The sequence below is a fragment of the Diospyros lotus genome, chromosome 12 (genome assembly GCF_014633365.1).
Source record: "Diospyros lotus cultivar Yz01 chromosome 12, ASM1463336v1, whole genome shotgun sequence".
NCBI lineage: Eukaryota > Viridiplantae > Streptophyta > Magnoliopsida > Ericales > Ebenaceae > Diospyros > Diospyros lotus.
The window spans coordinates 37,319,974-37,341,287 of record NC_068349.1 but is presented as its reverse complement, the minus strand read 5'-3'; the positions used below and the strand labels follow the sequence as shown (position 1 = coordinate 37,341,287).

At 35.9% G+C, this 21,314-nt stretch overlaps 2 protein-coding genes across 2 annotated transcripts in view; both read left to right on the top strand.

Annotated features, from left to right (window-relative positions):
* Positions 1-4,240: 4,240 nt before the first annotated feature.
* On the top strand, positions 4,241-7,770 carry LOC127787419 (40S ribosomal protein S10-1-like). The gene is made up of 5 exons (XM_052315462.1): positions 4,241-4,398; positions 4,495-4,543; positions 4,653-4,932; positions 6,137-6,272; positions 7,483-7,770. Exons 1-5 carry the CDS (start codon positions 4,396-4,398, stop codon positions 7,552-7,554), a joined length of 540 nt encoding a protein of 179 aa, XP_052171422.1. The 5' UTR covers positions 4,241-4,395; the 3' UTR covers positions 7,555-7,770.
* A 3,603-nt stretch (positions 7,771-11,373) lies between these two features.
* LOC127786706 (CAAX prenyl protease 1 homolog) overlaps positions 11,374-21,314 on the top strand; it is a 30,522-nt gene continuing 20,581 nt past the window's right edge. Inside the window, exons 1-4 of the mRNA XM_052314315.1 lie at positions 11,374-11,472; positions 12,661-12,808; positions 12,941-13,025; positions 13,123-13,218. Coding sequence (XP_052170275.1) covers positions 11,442-11,472; positions 12,661-12,808; positions 12,941-13,025; positions 13,123-13,218 — 360 coding nt within the window. The 5' untranslated portion in view covers positions 11,374-11,441. The remainder of the gene's footprint in view (positions 11,473-12,660; positions 12,809-12,940; positions 13,026-13,122; positions 13,219-21,314) is intronic.

Sequence of the window (21,314 nt, the reverse complement as noted above, 5' to 3'; positions counted from 1 at the left end):
AGTTAATTTTTTATTTTATTTAATTTTATTATATATATTATATTATGTTAAATGATTAAATTAATATATATATATAATAATTTTAAACATATTTAATTATATTATATTATTATAATAATTTAAAAATTAATAATTTTATGTTAAATAATATATTTATAAAATTATAAATAAATATAATAATGTATTTATAAACCAGTTCTTCATGAACTATTCACCAATTTTTAATCTAGCATATTTAAGAGTCTTTAATCAAATTTATTAGTTTTCACAAAATTTTAATCGAATATATTTATGAGTTATAATAAGTTGAGTTTTATTGAATTCAAACTCAAATTGTTTATAAATTTATTTTTAAAGTTAAGACTTAAACTTAATTCGTTATCTTAACAAATGAATTCAAACAAGTTACCTGATTGCATAAGAAGAGATGAGAATGTTTCGCAGGTTCCTCAATGGCTGGAACTCGACCTCCTTCCTGACTTTCATTTTGGGAAGATTTATAGCCAAGTTATCTAATGAATCAATATTGTTTTCAATTCAAATTGTTCCTTAGTTTCCTGTAAGTTAGAAATTTGAGGAAGTAATATGGCACCACCTTCCTCACCGATAAATGATGCTTCATTCAGAAATTCTTGATTCAATTTAGTTGAGTCATTAGCTTTTTGCAAATCGGAGGTCTTTGGTAGGATTCTAGCTCTTGTTGGAATCAATTCTAGCTCCCATTGGAATCCCTCTACGGGAAATTTGCAAAAATAGGACTGTCGGCAAAGAACTTTGCAAAAATAGGATTCTTAATTTTTTTTTGCAAAATTAGGACTTTTGAGAGTTGAATGGACTAAAATGTCCCCGATTTAAATTAGCCTACGATCCCTTCGTCTTCTTCCTCTCGCACGCATATCCCCAATCGCCCGCCGACCAGAACATCTCTCTCGCTCGTCCTCTTCGTCATCTCTCTCGCTCATCCTCTGTTCTAAGCATCTAGGGTTGCTGCTTCTTTATCGGTCTTCGCCTTCAAAGCCATTGCAGGTAATTTCAGAGTGTTTTACCCTCTTCGATGCGATTTTTTTAATGACTACATAATGGGTATGCAAATGAACCTCGCTCTGGTTCTGCATTCTAAAGCTCGATTGAGTGAAGGCTATGCATTTCACTATAGGTTCAAACCAGAAACATACCCAAAAATATTTTATATCCGTTTGGTTTATATATTGATACCCAAAAATATTTTATGTACCGACATCATGCGATTTAAAATTCATGTTATTCGACATAAGAGCTTAAATAACTACTCTCTATGCTTTAGCTAGGCTTGGGGCAAAACAACAAATGAGGTTGCTATTGGTGTGCAAGCAAGAATTATCTATAATGACTTAAATGGCTTTTATGTGTGATGTGAGCAATTGAAGCTTGCTTAGTCTTGTGAGCGAGGCAAGGGCATGCCAAAGTCCCTTAATGTTGGTATAAATATTTTTCTTACCAAAAGCTAAATAGTGAAGATGGTTTTTGGGACCGACCATCATGTGCCATCTCTGCGAATGGATCTCAAAAATAGAACCTCGGACTTGGCGATGTCGGACCTTGGTGATAGAACTTGCAAGACTATGGAGTGACGGGGCTAGGGTCCTTCGGGGTAGACTCCAACACTCAAATTAGTAGAGTAAATACAGGTAGTCATGAAGGTAAGAATAAGAGAGCTTTTTATACCTAATGAGGACCCCGATCAAGATGGAACGGGTCTCGCGATCTGGCTTGAATCTTTCGAACTCCACACTGGATTGTTGACTTGCCACATGTCAGCCTCTTAGGCAATCCACGTGATGAGCGAGGCCACTAGCGCATAAGGGTATTCTTGTAATTTTATGTAGTGCCATATCAAATAGATTGTAAATTGGACTTCTAGCCATATTTATTTTAATGTTGTATTCTTTCCAAAATCATTATATTTTATGTTTTTTTTTTGTTAATCATGAAAATAATTTAATCGTATTCGTAAATTTATAATTTTATCTAATCATTTTAATCTGATATATTTAACTCATGTTCTTTGACGTGTAAAACAAAAATAAAATGAGATAAGTTAATTTAATCTAATTTTTTTATACATCCAAGTATAAGAATTAAATTAACTAAAAAATATATGAATATAAGTGTAATCGAAATAATAAAAGTTCAGGTAGTTACATAAAAAATATTAAAGTATAATAGTTAAATTGACTCAAAAATAAAAATTTAGAAATGCAATTGAAATAACAAAAAATTTGAATGACCACATAAAAAAACATAAAATTATATAAATAAAAATATAAATTTGCCATATGTATAAACTAAAAGTTAAAGAAAATAATATATATATATCATTAAATAATCAATGCCCTGCATTTTGCACCAATGTATGTGCAGGGGAGAAGAGGGAATGAAAAGGATACACTACGATTAACATTCCTTTGGATGAAGAGTTATTAGCCAATGGTATCAAGCTTTGGTTAACATTGTTCTGAACCCTTGCAAGTAGTGTAGATGGTCCAATACACATGTTCGGGCTCTTGTGCACTGTAATGTTATGGGATTGAGACTGATTTCGTGTGGATAATGTATTATTTATGTTTATTTGAGGGGGGCAAAATATGGGTTTTGATTCAATCTTACTTGTCCATTCGTTTGGCTTGAGGCAGGAGACTATGGTTTATAAAAAGAATGTGACGGTCCAATGTGTATTAAGGCTTCCTCAATTTTCATATTAAAAAACATTGCGTTCTAGGGTTTAAATTTAACAGTTTGCTCTTGCTTCAAATTTTATCTGGGAATTGAGTTGTCTTCGATGGTGGAACTTATTGGAATTTATGGTTCCCTCCTCCCCCAATGCAGTTATGCAATTCTTTGGTAGTTTATGGCTAACCAATTTTTTTCTTCCACTGAGGTTTTCGACCTTAGAATTTGATAGTTTGCTCATGCTTTAAATTTCATCGCATAACAAGGGTTTTTTTAGTGGTATATAGGTGGTTTCTGCCTTTTTTTGTTCCCTACTAGGCTTCTCAACTATTCTCGTCGAACTTTCCCATTATGGTTCAATTGTTGCTACACTCCAACGTAAATTATTTTTGTCTTCATGTATGTTTCTTGTCTGTTTGGGGCTTATTTTGTTGTAACTTATCGCTTCTTATTCTTAGCTAGCGTGCTATTATATTGTTCTCTGTTATAAACGAGGTTTTCTCTCACTTTTTTGTTGTAGATGCTATTGTTCCTTTTCTATTTAATAAATTTTTTATTTAAAAAAAGATTGTGTTCATTAAAAAAAAAATGGTTATAGGCTTTTAATTTTAAGCAACTTATAATACATCTTAAGAGAAGTAATATGTGTTTTGAAAAAATAATCATTCTTTAAAGATGTAATAATACCAAACATATTAGAAGATTGGAACCCATGAGAGATTATCCCAATGTTTAGTTAAATATAAAATCTCTATTATTTTTTAAAACATAAATCATTATCTATATTTTCATTAAATTAGATGTGGTTTGTGTTAAGTATATTTAAAAAAATTAAATGAAAATTTATTTAGATAGTATTTATTAATTAAAATATAGATTATAAAATATAGAAAGTATTATAAACTTTTTGTCATTTTCAATAAGTTTGTTAAATTTATTTGGTTACCGTTGAAAAGAAAATCACGTGATTTTTTATTTGAGTTTTTTCAAATATATTTATCTCTCCCCCTCAAAGGAGGAGAGATAAGCATATATTGATTTTTATAAATAAGAAAAAATGGCGTTTGTGTCTTATAATGTATTTTAAAAAATTTAACAAATAATTTGATATAAATATTGAAATAATTTATAGTCTTAACTTGATAATTACATATTTTTATCCAAAAAATATTTCAATCTTATCTTAAAATATTTTTATCTTACTTATTTTAATAAACATTATCTTAGTAGTGTTTGTGTTATCTAAATACAATAATTAAAATTTTTTATCAAAAGAGGAGTTTTGAAAGTCAATAAAATCTAGTGGAAAGATAAAGTAGTTTAGGAGAGTGTCGGGAAAAGCTCGATTTACTATCTAGTCGGGAAAGGCTCGATTCACTATCTAGTCGAAAGATATATAAAAGTTATTTTAAAAAGATATTTAATTAACAAAATTTATTTAAAAAGATATAAAACTTATGTGATGGAATAACAAAAACCAAATAAATTGAAAAGGCCGGAGGTCATTCAGCTGTGAGAAACGATGCCGTTTATCCGCGTTATCTTATTCCTATATTAGCCGCTAGGGTTTTGATGGTTTAGGGAGGAGAGCACGATATCTAGGGTTCGCCATTCCGAGAGGCAGAGAGAGGAGGGAAGTCATTGCGAATTGCTTGCGGCCGTCGCCGTCTCCTCCTGATTTCGACGATGGTAAGATCCTCTTCGTCTCTGTTCTTCTTTCAATTCACAGATCGGGTTGCTTTATATGTACGTAAGTTCATAACGACGTTGTTCGTTTTGTCTCAGATCATCCCAGAGAAGAATCGGAGAGAAATCTCCAAATACCTCTTTCAAGGTCTTCATTTTCTTGAAATATGTTGTTTCTGTGAATATGCGTCTAGATGTATACGTATATACATGTTGATAGATACATAAACATATAATGGTTATTCGTGTAAATGTAGAGGGCGTGTGCTATGCGAAGAAAGATTACAACTTGGCGAAGCACCCGGAAATCGATGTGCCGAACTTGCAGGTGATAAAGCTGATGCAGAGCTTCAAGTCCAAGGAGTACGTGAGGGAGACCTTTGCCTGGATGCACTACTACTGGTACCTAACCAATGACGGGATCGAGTTTCTCAGGACCTACCTCAACTTGCCTTCTGAGATTGTTCCCAACACTCTGAAGAGAGCTGCCCGCCCCGCCCCTGCTGGCCGTCCTTTTGGCGGTGGCGATCGCCCTCGGTAATATTGGTTCTGCAGCTTGATGCCTTATTTTTTTAATTAATTCTCATAGATACTTGTGTTCTAATGATTGCGAATCTGTGTTGGGGGCATTTTTAAGAATTGTACATGCATTATTTCCAAATCTTATGTGTCGTGGCCATTGTTGGTATGGCAACTTGTTATGTCGTATATTTATATATTATGATTTGATCATAGTTTTTGTGCTAATTTGATATGATGAGCATGGTTATACCCCCAGCTAATAAATTGGGTTATTCAGATTCCTATACAGTATGGGCTAGGAAGTTGGATTATTTATATTGTTTACTTTGTAGCATTGGCTATTAGCGGATGATGAGATTTTTTGTTTGGGTTACCTCATTGCTGGTACGGGCTTGTTCTTAAAGCAGCTGTAGAAGTTGGATTATGTGCATCATGGTTAAATGATTTCACATTTTTTTGGTTAATTTGATTTGGGGGTACAAATATTCTACTTGATAGTAAGTCAGACTATTGGATGTAGTATGGTATTGATAGTAAGCTAAGACTATATGGAATTTGGATGCAGTATGTAGGATTCTTTGCATTTTTTACTTTATTGGTTATTAGATGTTGTAATGTTGTCTGGTGTTTATTAGTATGCATTTCTTTGTCATTTAATTTACTAACTGATGCAAAGGATCTATAGCATCGTTAGGATTACTGTTCCTTTTTTTATTCTTTAATTTAGTTTTCTGGTTATCCTGGTTTAGTCTTATTTTGTTAGTTTATGTTAAGAGTAACATGTTTGATATAATTTTAGTTTATTTTGTTGCATTTATTATTGTAGTTATTGTAGCTTATAAAGACTACATAAACAAGCTTTGACAGCAACAGTTTTTTGTGACTCAAAGACTACAAGTTTGAATTATGAAAATAGCTTGATTGCAAAGGAAGGGTAAGGTTATGTACAAAAATGATCCTCTCCCTTGCCTTGCAAATTGGGGAGCCATATGTACTGAGGAAAGCTGTTTTTATTTGTGTAGCTTAGTCTGCGCAATTGCCTATTGATCTAGTTTCTTTCCTTCCTATTCCCCCCCCCCCCCCAAAAAAAAAAAAAAAACAAAAAACAAGGTGTAGTGATTTTATTTCTGTTCTATTTTCAAAAACAAAATCCATTAACTCTCTCTCTCTCTCTCTCATCAAAGTCTTAATTTGGATGTTTTGTTCTTGTAATTCACAGTGGTCCACCTAGATTCGAAGGAGATAGGCCAAGGTTTGGTGATCGTGATGGTTATCGTGGAGGTCCAAGAGGTGGCCCTCCTGGAGAGTTTGGTGAGAAGGAAGGGGCTCCAGCTGGCTTCCAGCCTTCATTTAGGGTAATTTCTATCTTTAAGTTATTTTTTCTTATCACAGTGATAAGTAAAATAATCTGTCATCAAATACCTCTTTAACAGACTGCTATTTTTGGCTTGAGCTTTGCTCAATAAATGTTAAGGTGACAGTCAAATATGGAGTGTGTTTGGATTGGATGATTTTGGTTCTATTAACATGTATCCCAAAAGACTTAATAATCTGATTGATGATTTGAAAATGTACTGGTTGAAGAGCTAATGGCACCCTTCTGTTTATCAATTAGTACTTGTGTACTGGTTGAAGAGCCAATGGCACCCCTCTGTTTATCAATTAGTACTTGAGTTGTCCCGTTCTTTTATTTACTATATTGGATAGCTGATATAAGATATTGGCATTAAACATCTGGTAGTTACTAAATGCTTGACTGGGCTGCATTAGGAATGAATGTATGCCTATCAACATTGACCTTAATATTTTGCTTTGGGAACTTCTCCCAAAGTATTAGACATCATTGACATACTGGGTCATGTTTCAATTGGCTATTGCTCTAGCAATCATCAGTAAGAAACATGCTCATATTTGATCAATCTTTAGACCTGTTTGGTGCATTTTTTACATCCTGCATTACCAACTTAAGTTATGTGCCCCCTTTCCTCAATTATCAGCTGATGTACCTTATAATGCACATGTTAGAATTTGTCCTGACTGCTGAGGGAAAAACGGAGAATGTCCTTGTACAATGCTCAAGGCTCTAGGCCAAGTAGCAAGAGCAACTTTTAATTTTATGAGCCCAAATGATGGATTCAATAAGAGTTTGTCAATAACTACTTTTGCTAAATAGAAACATTAAACTAAAAGCCTGTACAAAATGAGCCTATATGCAGATAATGAATAACCATAAGACTGAATTACCTAGGATGCCTGTGCCCTTAAGAAATCGTGGAGCCACCCATTATTCGCAATGGAACTCTGCACAAAGTTTCCTCCTGTGATATGAGTTATTATTGCCTGATCACTTAATACTGCCCCAAACATCTGACTGCATCTTCCAACTGAAATGGAGAACATAATAATCTTTCCAATGGGTGAAGTAGGAATGCATTTATTTTTTTCTCTCCAAAATAAGTGAACAGCCTATGAAAGAGGGGTGCATGGTAATCCTTACCTGGACCTGTCTGTATGTGATTTTGATTTAGTGTTACGCCATTTATTTTCCATGGCATATATTTGCAGGGTGGAAGACCTGGATTTGGTCGTGGAGGCGGTGGCTTTGGTGCTGGACCTGCTAGTGGAAGTTTTACTTAAGGGGTAGATTGGCGGATTTCATCCTGTTGCGGTCTTACATGGACATGATTGAGAAGGTCAAATGATTTAAAAAAATTTATGTGCTCCATAATGAGATAGTGGTATTCGTTCTCTTTTAGCTGTTGAGCAAAGTTTGACTCGTGTGCCAGTTATGTAAGCAGTCTGAACAAGCTAATTACCTGGTTTAAATTTTGATTTTGGAGATGATTGCAGTTATGATTCCTTCTTGAGCATTCATGCTTTGGTTATTTTTTATCATGGGGCAAACCTTGTGTTCTTCTGGGTATGTGATCCAGTAGTTAAATTTTGGTGCATCTGAGAAAATAAAAATTCATTTCAGTTGAGACATTGAACAATGTCAGAAACTTCCTTAACATGCTATTGTGTCTCAGATTTGATGAAAGGGATGAGATGGAGGTAGCTTTCTCTTATCTCTTTATTCAAATAAAAATGGAATTTCATTAGACTGTTTATTCATTGTTGTCTTTAAATTTGTTGGATCCCATTTTAGTGCATTTCCCTTTCTCTCCTAGCTTCCAGTTTTTAGGTCAGTCTTAGCTTGGAAGCTGTTGGATGTAACCACCGCATAATTCTGGTGCCTGATGAGCCATGGATGTGCCTCAAGTTGCTTGAATGTCACTCCTCAGTTGTCTGAAGTTTAGCCAATCTTCATTCTTATTAGAGGTGTCAAATGGGGGTTGTATTGTCTTGGGTTGTATGTGAGATGGCGACATAATCCGTCATCGTTACAAGGGAGTTGTGCTGGCCTAACCTAAGAATATAGGGCTGTATTGGGCTAGGGGTATGCAATTTACAGCCTGTCTAGGGCACAACCCAGCACAACTTGTTTGACCTATTAAGCGTGTTAGAATAACTGTTTTTTTAATTAAAAAAATAATAAATGATGTCATGTTTTCGTACGTGTCATTATTGATTCAGCATTAAGCACTAATCTTTTTAGTAGTAGTGCAATTGATTATAATAAATTTAAGTTACAATTTTAAAATCAATAATTTAATTTAGGGGCTTAAAAATACACCTAGAATTCAAATTCTAGTTTTACTATTTTTGTATTTTAAAATAATTATAAAATATTTTTAAAAAACAATTGTTCCTAAATTTATGCGAATTGCCTTGTTTGGCCCAGTAATCTAACTCATTGAGACTAAGACCAACCCCCATTAGCAATCTGCTGAATGATTTCATATTTTTATTAAAAGTATTATAGTCGCATATCTTTCAAATGTTTGGATTAATACGTTAATTATTCCATAAAAGGCATAAAATGGGTACTAGCAGGATTTTCTAAAATTTTAGTTGACGAATTCGTGGAGCTATAGCTGGCGATCGACGACGAGAAAGGGATGGGTTTGTAGCGGCTGCAATAGGTGACGGAAATGGAGAATGTAGTGGTGGTCGACAACACAATAAGAGGGTTGGTGGCCAGAAGCGATTGCTAAACTAGAGAAGAAGAGTAACAAGCGAGCACATTAAGAAAAAAAAAGATAAGTAAGAGAAAATAAGAGTTACTGGATTAGAGAAAAATAGTAAATACAGTCGTGTCAAGAAAAAGGGAGAGAGAGGATGAGGTTTTCTTGGAGAATGTGGGGTTTTTTTTTTTTTTTGAGAAATAGGTTAATTATATATATATCTAATATATGCATATATTATTTAATTATAAAATAATATATTTATAAAATATTTGTAAAATATATTATATACATATATTTTATATGCAAATTAAAATATATATTTGGCACATTATCTATATATAATATGTCAAATTTTTATTGCCAAATTTATTTAATTAAACATATTAAACACGAATTAATTATATCTCGAATATTTTTTGTATGACGAATGTTTTACTGTATTTAAAATATATAAAGATGAATAATACTCGTACTTTTATCATCTCAATTTTTTTTCACATACCAAATTGCTAATAAGGAGACCAACTCTGCATTTAGTATGACTTTTTAGGTCGCACATATTATTAAGGGTTAATAGGTTGTGTTAGTATGACTCATACTAATAAGATTCATTTAAAAAAAAAAATTGAACTTAGTTCGACCCACTAAAAAAAATATTAATTAGGTAGAAGTAGGGTAGCTTGCCCGTCTAATATCTGTGCTTAATTAGTAAGAATAATTTATTTAAAAAGTTAATAATAAAATATTTTTATTTAAAATTAATCGTGCACTACTCAATTATGGGACATAATATATGAATATCCATTTCACTTGAATGCGAGATTAGAACGATAGTTTGTAGATTCGATGTGTGTTCTTTTGTGATTGGAAGGTTATAAATCCGAATTTACAAAATTAATCTTTTGCAAATAGATGAGAACAAAAAAATGTACATATATAACACCAACAAAAAGTTTGGTACACTAAGGTTGTCTTTTTCCCAACAAATAAGTGAGAGTGAAGGCACAGTCAACATCTAGCATTTGTTGCTCTGCTACCATATCATGCACTTGTGCCCTCCATTGCATCTCAATATGGGCTTCATATAAAATTTGATAATTGATAGAAATAAATAAAAATTAAAAATTTACCATTTCGACCTTATATAGTGAAATAATAACTTTATATATTTTTATAAAATTAAGTGCTTACATACAAAGCAACTATTTATGATCTTCAAATATATTTAATATGAACTTTAACTCACTAATTATTTTTTATTCACTAATGTATCATTTTGAAAGCCATTATACCCTATATTGTAATTATAAATCTAGTACAATTCACATGGTACTAGAAAAAATCACATGTATGTCAAGATCATTAAAAAATTTGGCATATATTTAAGATTTTGATATACTTCTCGTGGTTCAATAAAAAAACATAATATATTAATGATTGTCGTATATAATAAAGTGCGCTTGAGTCAAAATAAATAAGTCTGAAAGTCTATTTGAATAAGAAATTCATAAAAATAAGTCACAGACGTATAAAGTTATTGAATGACTCAGATGAAAGGATACTAGCTCAAGTGCCTTACTTGGGAGCCTCTTTCGATGCCTTTGAAAGATATTATTGAGAATTCATGTGTCAGTCAACAATTAATATTCGAAAAACTTTTGTAGGTGACCCAAACTCAAAAACTTATCTCGTAATAGTGAGAGGAACCTTTTAAGAATATTACAAACTCTTAGATACTTGATTTGCAAACATTATTCAAGTAATACTGTAAATAACATAGTTAATAATTATTCTGACTTCATTACCTATAAATTCGAAATAGAGCCTGAAATGCCTGTCAATGACTGTGGTTCTCCATCTAGTTGTTAGTCTCACTCCTTTATAAATATGAGACTAATTTTTAGCAAAAGTGTTGCTTACAACTTTGGTTATACTATAACTCTATTTATTTGATGCATTTTGTACTTTCATATACCAAATTAATTTAAGCTTCGAAAGGTCTATATAGGGTATCTGAATACTAAACTTGATACTCTTTACTAAACTTGAGACATTCTTCCACTGCAAATAAATTTATCATTATATCTTAATAACAAAATAATGATAAGTAACGATAAATATACTTTATTTTTAGATAAGGTATATTTATTGTATATTATTTTTAATATATAAATAATTGTACTTTTTAATGATGAATGCGTTGCGTTTTAAACTAATTAATTAATTAATTTATATATTTAAAATACGAAAAAATATAATTTATCCAAAATAAATATCTTTAATACTACTTAGAATAATAATTAACATTTTAATTAATTAGCTTTCAATGTAAGAAATTAATTAATTAATTACCCTTGCATCATCTTCACCATAAGTATCGCTTAGAAGTCTACTCCAAATACCCTCTTTCAGCGCCCCCCCCCCACTTCTCTCTCTGCAACTCCTGGGCCGACCATGGCGTTTCCGTACATGGAAGCAGTCGTCGGTACGCTTAAATCTCCCTCTTTCCTTGTCTCTCTCTGTATGTATGTGTGTATCTATCTATCTCTATCTCTTTACGTGTGTGTGTATTTGTATGTGTAAGATTGTCTTTCGTTTCTTCTATTCCAAATTTTTTGGATTGATGTATTCATTTTCCCACAAATTGGGGTACCCATGGAGATCCGCAGTTACTCTGTCAGCCTTTTTAGGGCATCGCCAATCATGGTGTTTCGCAAAGCATCGATTTTTTAGGTTTCCGTTCGTGGTTTAGGTTGATTTTAATGCTTAAATTGTCAAGGTTCATGTGTACATGTTAGGGTTTTTGTTTATCTTTCTGATGGATTGTAGTAGTAAGCAAAGATTTCCCCCCTTTTTGGTTCGTTCTCAACTTTTTCTGCTGCATTCAGCGGCCCGCATCGTGTTCATTTTCAACTGAAATATGCCGTTTTCGTCCTTTTTTTGGCTTCTTCTTGCTATTTTTACGGGAAAATGGAGAATTAGTAAAGCAAAAGCCGCCTTAAAACGAGGCCAACCTTGAGCAAGAGGGAAGGTAAAGGAGGAAATGCAAAACCTACCGATAGCAAATAACTCATCTACGAGAGGAAAGAGGACTTCAGAGGACAAACAAGGGTCTCTATAAATCAAGAATGTTTCCTTCCACACAACTCCTCCGAATTCTCAATACCCCGGAAAATGTACCACGACACCAAAGTGGAATAAGACCCCAAAGACAATGTAACCTCCTACTTGGGTAAGCCCAACTTCATGAGTCCAAAAGCATGAAAATGGAGGTTGGCCTCACCTTCGGCACACTGAGACAAGAACGAGAAGCTTAAAAAATCTCTGGTCACTGCACCATTTAGAACTGGATGATCAACCTGCTCTCAATCTCTCGTGTAAAGATAGCACCAATCCCCTGCTCCTTGACCCCTCTTCACTGGATTGTCAGTGGTAAGAGCAGAACTAGGAAAACCAATCCAAATAAACAAATCTGCTCTTGGACACAGCTTTAGACTCCCACAACAATTTCCAAGAAACACTACTCTACCCTTATCACACAAAACTGCATGGATGGATCTCAAGTTGGGAAATCTTCTGCTTGTCTGAATCAAACCAATTGTTTGTAAGAAATAATTGGTAAGTTTATCTTTTAACTCTCAACCAACTCGTGTCTTCTTTTGTGGTTATCCAGGTTTTATGGTATTGATGTATATCTTTGAAACTTATCTTGATTTACGGCAACATACTGCTCTTAAACTGCCAACACTTCCCAAAACATTGGAAGGAGTAATTAGCCAAGAAAAGTTTGAAAAATCTCGAGCTTATAGTCTTGATAAGAGGTATAATTTCTCTGGCTGATCTAAATGGTCATTGAATTAAATTGGTTACATGTTTTCCTATGTGTAATTTTATCTGGGCTACTTGCTAACACAATCTTTTTGATTTATCCCTGATTTCTTATTAACTTTCAGCCATTTCCATTTTGTTCATGAGTTTGTAACTATATTGATGGACTCGGCAATTTTGTTGTTTGGGGTATTGCCATGGTTTTGGAAGGTGAGTGGTTTGCTGCTATGGATATGGGCTTCTTCTACTGTAGACAATTCTTGGTGTCTCTCTTTTGTTTTTATTTTTATTTTTTGTGTTGATGCAGAGGTCAGGAGACGTTCTTGTATACGTTGGCCTCAATGCAGAGAATGAAATAGTACACACCCTTGCATTTTTGGCCGGTGTTATGTTTTGGTCACAGGTGACGTATTTTTGCCCCCAAAAAATGAATTTTGAGTTCATTCTCACGTGCCTTATGCTTCTTAAAATTGATATCCCTTCAATTATGTAGATATTTGGACATAATTAACTTCACTTTGATTATTATTCAAATAGGACAAATTTAAGCACAAATGGTAATTACTCATGTGGTGGCAATTACACAGAAAAAAACTACCACTTAGAAAATGAATAACTGTATAAAAAACTGTCCCTATAGTTTGTCTAACTATCTAACAGTCTCTATTTCTTGTACATGGTTTTCTACATGTTCCCTTAAGCTGGGCTATAAATATTAGGAAAACCCAACTTCGATCTTCACATCTTCAAATTGGGTTTTCAGTAGATCCTTGTCCACATTCAATTTTTCTTTATGAAGTGTCTGTCTATTTAGATCACTTTGAACATGTTGAGTTGTTGCTAATATCTAGTTTAGATGACTAAGATATTGGGTAATTGAGAGGTCTTCTAACAATCCCTCTACTATGTCTTTAATGTCGGAATACTTCTTTGTGGTATTTCAGATACTTTGTGCTGTCTTGTGGAGGATGAAATTTTCTCTGACTTGCTATAGCTTTTATAGGTTAAGTACCTACATAGTTTTTATACGCTAAACTGAAACCTCAATTTTAAAGGCAACTTTTACAAGCTTTCTTCTTTTATGGACAAAGCAATCTTACATGCCTTTTAACGAGATAAGGCAACAACCTTTCTTTTAATTTTTTTGGAGGAATTTCACTTTCAATTGTAGCAACATGACAATTTCCTTGAGATCGATGTTGAGAGTGTAGTGAGTAGGCATGATGTGGTTGTAATTGATGAGTTTGATGAATGCCTTGATGTGAGGCTTCTTGGCAGTCTTCTTGGCCGAGTCCTTGTGAATAACCCTCTCAGGATATTTGGTGATGTCAGCGAATGCCTTAACATTAGACTTCTTGGAGGTTTTCTTGGTTGAGTCCGTGCGAATCACCTTGTCACGATTTAGGCTAGTTATATTTTATTTTTATTTCTACAAAATTGTATTAGTACTATATTTACATATTAGTGACAATTATGTAGTGTTTAGGGGCAATTACTCTAATGGAGGAAGTGGAAACTGCTTTGTTAAAGTAGTGGAATAGCCTTTATATAAGGTTGCACCACTCTTATACTTTTTTTAGGTTTTGATTGATTGAAAAGTTAATTCTCTCTATCTAAAATTATCTCTTTATCTCTCTCGAATCTCTCTATTTCTCACTACTCCCTGTCTAAATTACATTTTCTCTCTCTTAGTTCTCAGTTATCCCTCTTAATCAGTCTAATTCTTCTCCTTCTTCCTCTCTATTTCTCCCTCTCGTTTAATTCTCTCATCAAAGGAATTACAGTTAGGCTCAGGTTCCTGACAAATTGGTATCAGAGCAATCCAGTTCTTGGCTAGATCTATGTGTTTTTGATCAGATTTTGAAGGCAAGCATTTCAAGGCAGTTTCTGGAAGCGGTTTTAGAGGCAGTTACCAATAATTGGAATCAATTCTAGTTGCTGTTTAGGGTGGAGTTGGAAGTTTGATTAAGGAAATGGCAGAGGGAACCCGTATGAAGCAGATAAAGACAAGGTTGGAGGCTATGGAGATGGGTTTGCGGTAGACTCAGGAAGAGTTGGGTCTCTACTGGGAGGAGAACACTGTCAGATCTCTATTCTGACAAGGGCGGAAATTGTGAATTGGAAGAGAAGGAAATTCAGAGAGAGAGAGAGAGAGAGAGAGAGTTGAGAGAGAATATGATTCAATTGTATTAAAAAACATGCTGCTCCAACAGCGTGTGTTGGCTTATATACCCTCCTCAAGGAGTGGCACCCATATTTGAAATACATGCGGCCAACTATCGATCTTCTACATACTTCTATCCTTCTAACCGTCTGTCTCTTTTATTACAATATTACCCCTTCTACTAATAGGCTATTACACGGTTACCCTCACTTACTCTTAGCACATGACAATTCCCCTTCCCTTGAAATTCTTCTTGTCCTCAAGAAGAGTTTAGAGGAGTCCTACCTCCCTTGGAAATTGTTGGAGTAAGTCTGGTAAGTACTCCCATGTATTGTTTTTCGGATGTAGGGTGGACCATCGGACCAACACCTGTGTAAGGGGTAGTTTCTGTTTGTAAATCACTCTCTTGCCCATGATAGCTACAAGCTCAATCACCTGTTGGATCTCTTGGACGACTAGAGGCAGGGTTGCACTCATCGGGCAATTGCTAGGAGAGGGTTTGAGGAGAGATACATGAAAAACTGGATGGATGGAGGTCTTTGCTGGTAGTTGTAGTCTATACGCCGCTTTTCCCACCCAAGCTAACACCTCATAAGGCCCATAGAACTTGGGATTGAGTTTGGTCATTGCTTTTGGAGAGAGGGTCTTTAATTGTGCTTGCCTCAGTTTTAGATAGACTTGGTTCCCAATTGAGAAAATTCGTTCGCTCATCTTCTTGTCAGCATACTGTTTCATTCGATTTTGGGCGCGTGCACATTCCTTCTTTAGAGTCTGCATAACTTACTGCCTCTAATCCAGATAGTCGTCCATTGTGACCCCCACTAGTAGGTAATAATGGTGGTTTGTATCCAAATAGCGCCTCAAACGGAGTCATCTTTAAGGTGGAATGGTGGTTGGTGTTGTACCACCATTGTGCTAAGAGTAGCCACTTGTGCCACCCTGTTGAATGCACTAAGCACACGCACCGAAGGTAGGTCTCAAGGCATTGATTAACCCGTTTCGTCTGTCTATTTGTTTTCGGGTGGTATGCTAATGACATATGGAGCTTTATACAGAGTGATTTCATGAGCTCCTTCCATAGTAGGCTGGTGAAGACTTTGTCCCGGTCTGTCACAATGACTTGTGGCAATCCGTGCAATTTACCCACTTGGTCGAGGAACACTCGTGCCACTCCTTGGGTCGTGAAGGGATGTGCGAGGCTTAAGAAGTGGTTGTACTTTGTAAGTCTGTCCACGACTATCCGTATGCAGTCCTTGCCTTCTGACTTGAGCAATCCTTTCATGAAGTCCATGCTGATGCTGGACCAAGCCTACACTAGCATAGGCAATGGCTGTAGTAGCCCTAGAGGGTGAATGTTCTCATGCTTACATCGACACAACCCTTCACATAATCTTGCACCGTCTTTTTTAGCCCCGGCCAATAGAGCAACTGATGTACTCTGGACCCCTGAGTGGTTATAATATCCCTGACTTCGAAAATAATTAATTTATGAGTTTTATGGTGATTTATTGAGTTATGTGAAGTTTTGAGAGCATGTGAAATTAGGACAAGTAATTATTTTATTTAAGAATATTTATGAAAATAATAAAAGAATAAAATAAATTAAATTGGGGGATTTTTGAAAATTTTGGGGTGTAAGTGTAATAAAGAGAAATGAGGTGTGGGGTGGATGTGTTGAATTTTGGAAGTTCTGGGCACTGGTGCAATTTTGGGGAAATAGTTGCGGGTCACCTTACATTTAGTTGGGTGTCTATGAAGGTTGAAGGTGATGGCTAGCACGGGTGGTTGGGTGCGTGTGTGCGAGGGTGGAGGTTGCGGGTTTGACTCGTGGAAGCTGCGCGTGCTAGAGAGGATTTTTAGCTGATTTTAATTAGCCTTCAGTGCTCAAAATGATGCCTTTTCGAGGCGCCATGCGGCGTCGATGCACACGAGCGCGCGCGGCCTTGTTGCGGGCATGCCATGCGCGTACCCATGTAGCCTTGATGGCCGCGCCATGTGGCAGCATTGGGGCTGCCCTTTTGCCTTGTCTGCCACAATCGTTTCTTTCTCTGATTTTGATGCAATTAACATGAGAAATTGAGGGAATAAAAATGTTGTTGTTTCTCCTATAATGGGCTTTGCAGAGAATAAATTGAGTGAAGTCTGCAATGAATTGAGTGTAAATTTGAGTATAAATAAGAGAGTTTGGCCGTGGAGAGTTGAAGGCAAATTGAAGGCAAGCAGAGAAGCAAATGCAGAAAGAAGGTGTAAGGGATTTGGCAGCTTGAGGTAAATAATCTGTTCGACTTAATTAATTAGTAAGTTAGTTAATTCAGTAGATGATGTTTAGAGTAGTAAATTTAGAGAATTAGTCAATTAATGAATTGGCTAACTCAATGGACTCGGTAGCAAAGTGAATTTAGTTATAGGTTGCTAAATTAGTTTCTTGACCTTAAGTTACAAATATTTTGTTAAGGGATTTTTGGGTGCGTTGACAGTACGCCTAACAAATCACCAAGCGACACGTATTTCGAGGTAAGGGTTTAATATGCTTTGTGTGTAAATTACTTTTGTCATAGCTTGCATAGGATGTTGAGGGAGTGCCTAGGCATAGGGCAGTGGATTTCTGATTGTGAGAGTCTCGAGATAGGGTCTTGGAGGAAACCACTAGGGGCCACCTAGGGTCTGAGATAGGTGCGATGGACGGGCTTGCATGAATGTTGCACTTCATATTTATCTATGATGTCATGCTTAATAATTTACTGTATTGCATATTACCTTTACTGAGTCTCATGACTCACGCTTTCATTCCCATTAACCACAAAGATAGCTCGGGGTCCGGTAAGAGAAAAACGATGTATGTTGATAATCAGTTGGATGATGAGAGTGGCAATCCATGATGGAAATGCGGGTTTAGTAACTTGTAATTATTTTGTTTAATGGTTGTGTCGAATGCCGTCCATAATTGTTGGTTTGACTTGTTTTTTTCGTAATAATGAATACTTCGTGTGAGTGAGTTATAATATGCCTAAATTACAGCTTATTAATTTACTTACGAGGCACATGTCAGATTCGAGACTCGAGTGTCCTTTCGCTTCTTATGAGTCTTAAACCTCGAGTTTTCGATGGCCGGAGGCGTTGAAACCTGGACCCCATCTAGGGTGCCCACATCATTTCATTAGGGCATAGCCGGCCTCCGAAGTGAGACCTATTGATGTAACCGTGGGTTACGGTGACACCCGGTAGTGGGGTCGGGGCGTCACAAGGTGGTATCAGAGCAAACTAAGTAAGAAACCTAGTGATGGTTTGAGAAAAATATAATCCTGGGATTTTGAGTCTTATATATATAGACTTGCTAATGGATTTCATGATAAAATATCAGGATGACTGAAAAATTTCCTGAACAGGTTCTAGTAGATCATTGGACCAACCGGATTAACTCGAGGGAGCCAGACCCCAATGAGAACATTTATGAGATAATAGCAAAGATGGAGGACATAATTGAGGATATACTACCTAGCTACCTCCAGTGGCTTGATCTAGCTCAATTTCAAATAGATTTTTTGGTAGACATCCTAAAAGGAGAGTTGAGAACAGTTGCCGAATGGGTTCAGGAGAACGAAGAGTTTGATTTATTTTTCTATTTTTGTGAGAGGATTCGTCACTTGTTAGACGAACTGAATGAGAAAATAGTCGAAGAAGAACCCATAGAGGGAATCATAAGAAGAAGATCCTAGTGAGGATGAGGAGGAAGAGAATGTGGACGAAATGGAGATTGAAAATGATCCCCTTGAGTTCGAGTATAGCAGTTATGATGATGAGATGGACTTAGAGGAATCGTATAGTGACCATGGGGGACCTACTTTGGAGTCTGAACATGAGGTTGATGCATGGATTTGGAGGTCCGCCAGTCCTAAGTAGAAGGACACCTAGTAGTTGTAATAGTTTTGTGAAATGTTGTATCAATAGTGTTGTACCATGATATTTTGAGAATCTATGAGAGTTATGTTTCACTGTTTTGAATTAATGATAGGTTAAATTTGTCTGTGAAATTTTGTATCAATAGTGTTGTATCAATAGTGTTGTACCCTGATATTTTGAGAATCTATGAGAGTTATGTTTCACTGTTTTGAATTAATGATAGGTTAAATTTGGAACTATTACAATTATTAGGTGTCCTTTTACTTAGGACTAGCGAACCTCCAAATCCATGCATTGGCCTCATCTTCAGACTCCAATGTAGGTCCCCCATGGTCACTATGCGATTCCTCTAAGTCCATCTCATCATCATAACTGCTATACTCGAACTTAGGGAGATCATTTTCAATCTCCATTTCGACCACATTCTCTTCTTCCTTATCCTCACTAAGATCTTCTTTTTCTGATTCCTCTATGGGTTTTTCTTCGACTATTTCCTCATTCAGTTCGTCTAATAAGTGACGAATCCTCTCACAAAAATAGAAAAATAAATCAAACTCTTCGTTCTCCTGAACCCATTCGGCAACTGTTCTCAACTCTCCTTTTAGGATGCCTACCATAAAATCAATTTGAAATTGAGCTAGGTCAAGCCACTGGAGGTAGCTAGGTAGTATATTCTCAATTATATCCTCCATCTTTGCTAGTATCTCATAAATTTTCTCATTGGGGTCTGGCTCCCTCGAGTTAATCCGGTTAGCCCAATGATCTACTAGAACCTGTTCAGGAAAATTTTCAGTCATCCTGACATTTTATCATGAAATCCATTAGCAAGTATATATATATAAGACTCAAAATCCCATGATTATATTTTTCTCAAGCCATCACTAGGTTTCTTACTTAGTTTGCTCTGATACCACCTTGTGACGCCCCGACCCCACTACCGAGTGTCACCGTAACCCACGGTTACATCAATAGGTCCCACTTCGGAGGCCGGCTATGTCCTAATGAAATGATGTGGGTGCCCTGGGTGAGGTCCAGGCTTCACCGCATTCGGCCATCGAGAACTCGAGGTTTAAGACTCATGAGCAGCAGAAGGACACTCGAGTCTCGAATCTGACCTGTGCCTCGTAAGTAAATTAATAAGCTGCAATTTAGGCATATTATAATTAACTCACACGAAGTGTTCATTATTACGAAAGAAACAAGTCCAACTGACAAGTACAGATGGCGTTCGACACAACCATTAAACAAAACAATTACAAATTACTAGACCCACATTTCCATCATGGATTGCCACTCTCATCATCTAGCTGATCATGAACATACACTGTTTTTCTCTTATCGGACCCCAAGTTATCTGTGTGGTTAGTTGGAATGAAGACGTGAGTTTTGGAACTTAGTAAAGGTAATATGCAATGCAGTAAATTATTAAGCATGACATCATAGATAAATATGAAGTGCAACATTCATGCAAGCCCGTCCACCGCACCTATCTCAAGCTCTTGGTGGCCCTTAGTGGTTTCCTCCAAGACCCTATCTCGAGACTCCTATGGTTAGAAATCCACAGCCCCATGCCTAGGCATTTCCCTCAACATCTTATGTAAGATATGACAAAAGTAATTTACACACAACATATTAAACCCTTACCTCGAAATACGTGCCATTTGGTGATTTGTTAGACGTACCGTCAACGCACCCAAAAATCCTTTAACAAAATATTTGTAACTTAAGGTCAATAAACTAATTTAACAACCCTTAACTAAATTCACTTTACTACCGAGTCCATTAAGTTAGCCAATTCATTAATTGACTAATTCTCTAAATTAACTACTCTAAACATCATCCACTGAATTAATTAATTTACTAATTAACTAAGTCGAGCAGATTATTTACCTCAAGCTGCCAAATCCCTTACACCTCCTTTTTGCCTTTGCTTCTCTACTTTCCTTCAAAATTGCCTTCGACTCTCCACGGCCAAACTCTCCTAGTTATACTCAAATACGCTCAATTCATTGCAGACGTCACTCAATTTATTCTTTGCAAAGCCCATCATTGGAGAAACAACATCATTTTTATTCCCTCAATTTCTCATGTTAATTGCATCAAAATCAGAGAAAGAAACGATTGTGGCAGATAAGGCAAAAGGGCAGCCCCAGCGCTGCCACGTGGTGCGACCAGGAGTTCCGCACGCGCCTGCTTGCATAGGCGCCGCATGGCGCCTCGAAACGACGTTGTTTTGGGCGTTGAAGGATGATTAAAATCAGCTAATAATCCTCTCCAACGAACACAGCTTTCGCGGGTCGAACTCGCGACCTCCACCCTCGTACACACGCACCCAACCACCCGCGCTAGCCATCACCTTCAACCTTCATAGACACCCAATTAAATTTAAGGTAACCCGCGACTATTTCCCCAAAATTGCACCAGTGCCTAGAACT

Coding starts and splice junctions, on each gene's coding strand:
- LOC127787419 (XM_052315462.1), top strand. Junction 4,544..4,652: donor CTCCAAATACCTCTTTCAAG/GTCTTCATTTTC, acceptor GTGTAAATGTAG/AGGGCGTGTGCTATGCGAAG. Junction 4,933..6,136: donor GGCGGTGGCGATCGCCCTCG/GTAATATTGGTT, acceptor TGTAATTCACAG/TGGTCCACCTAGATTCGAAG.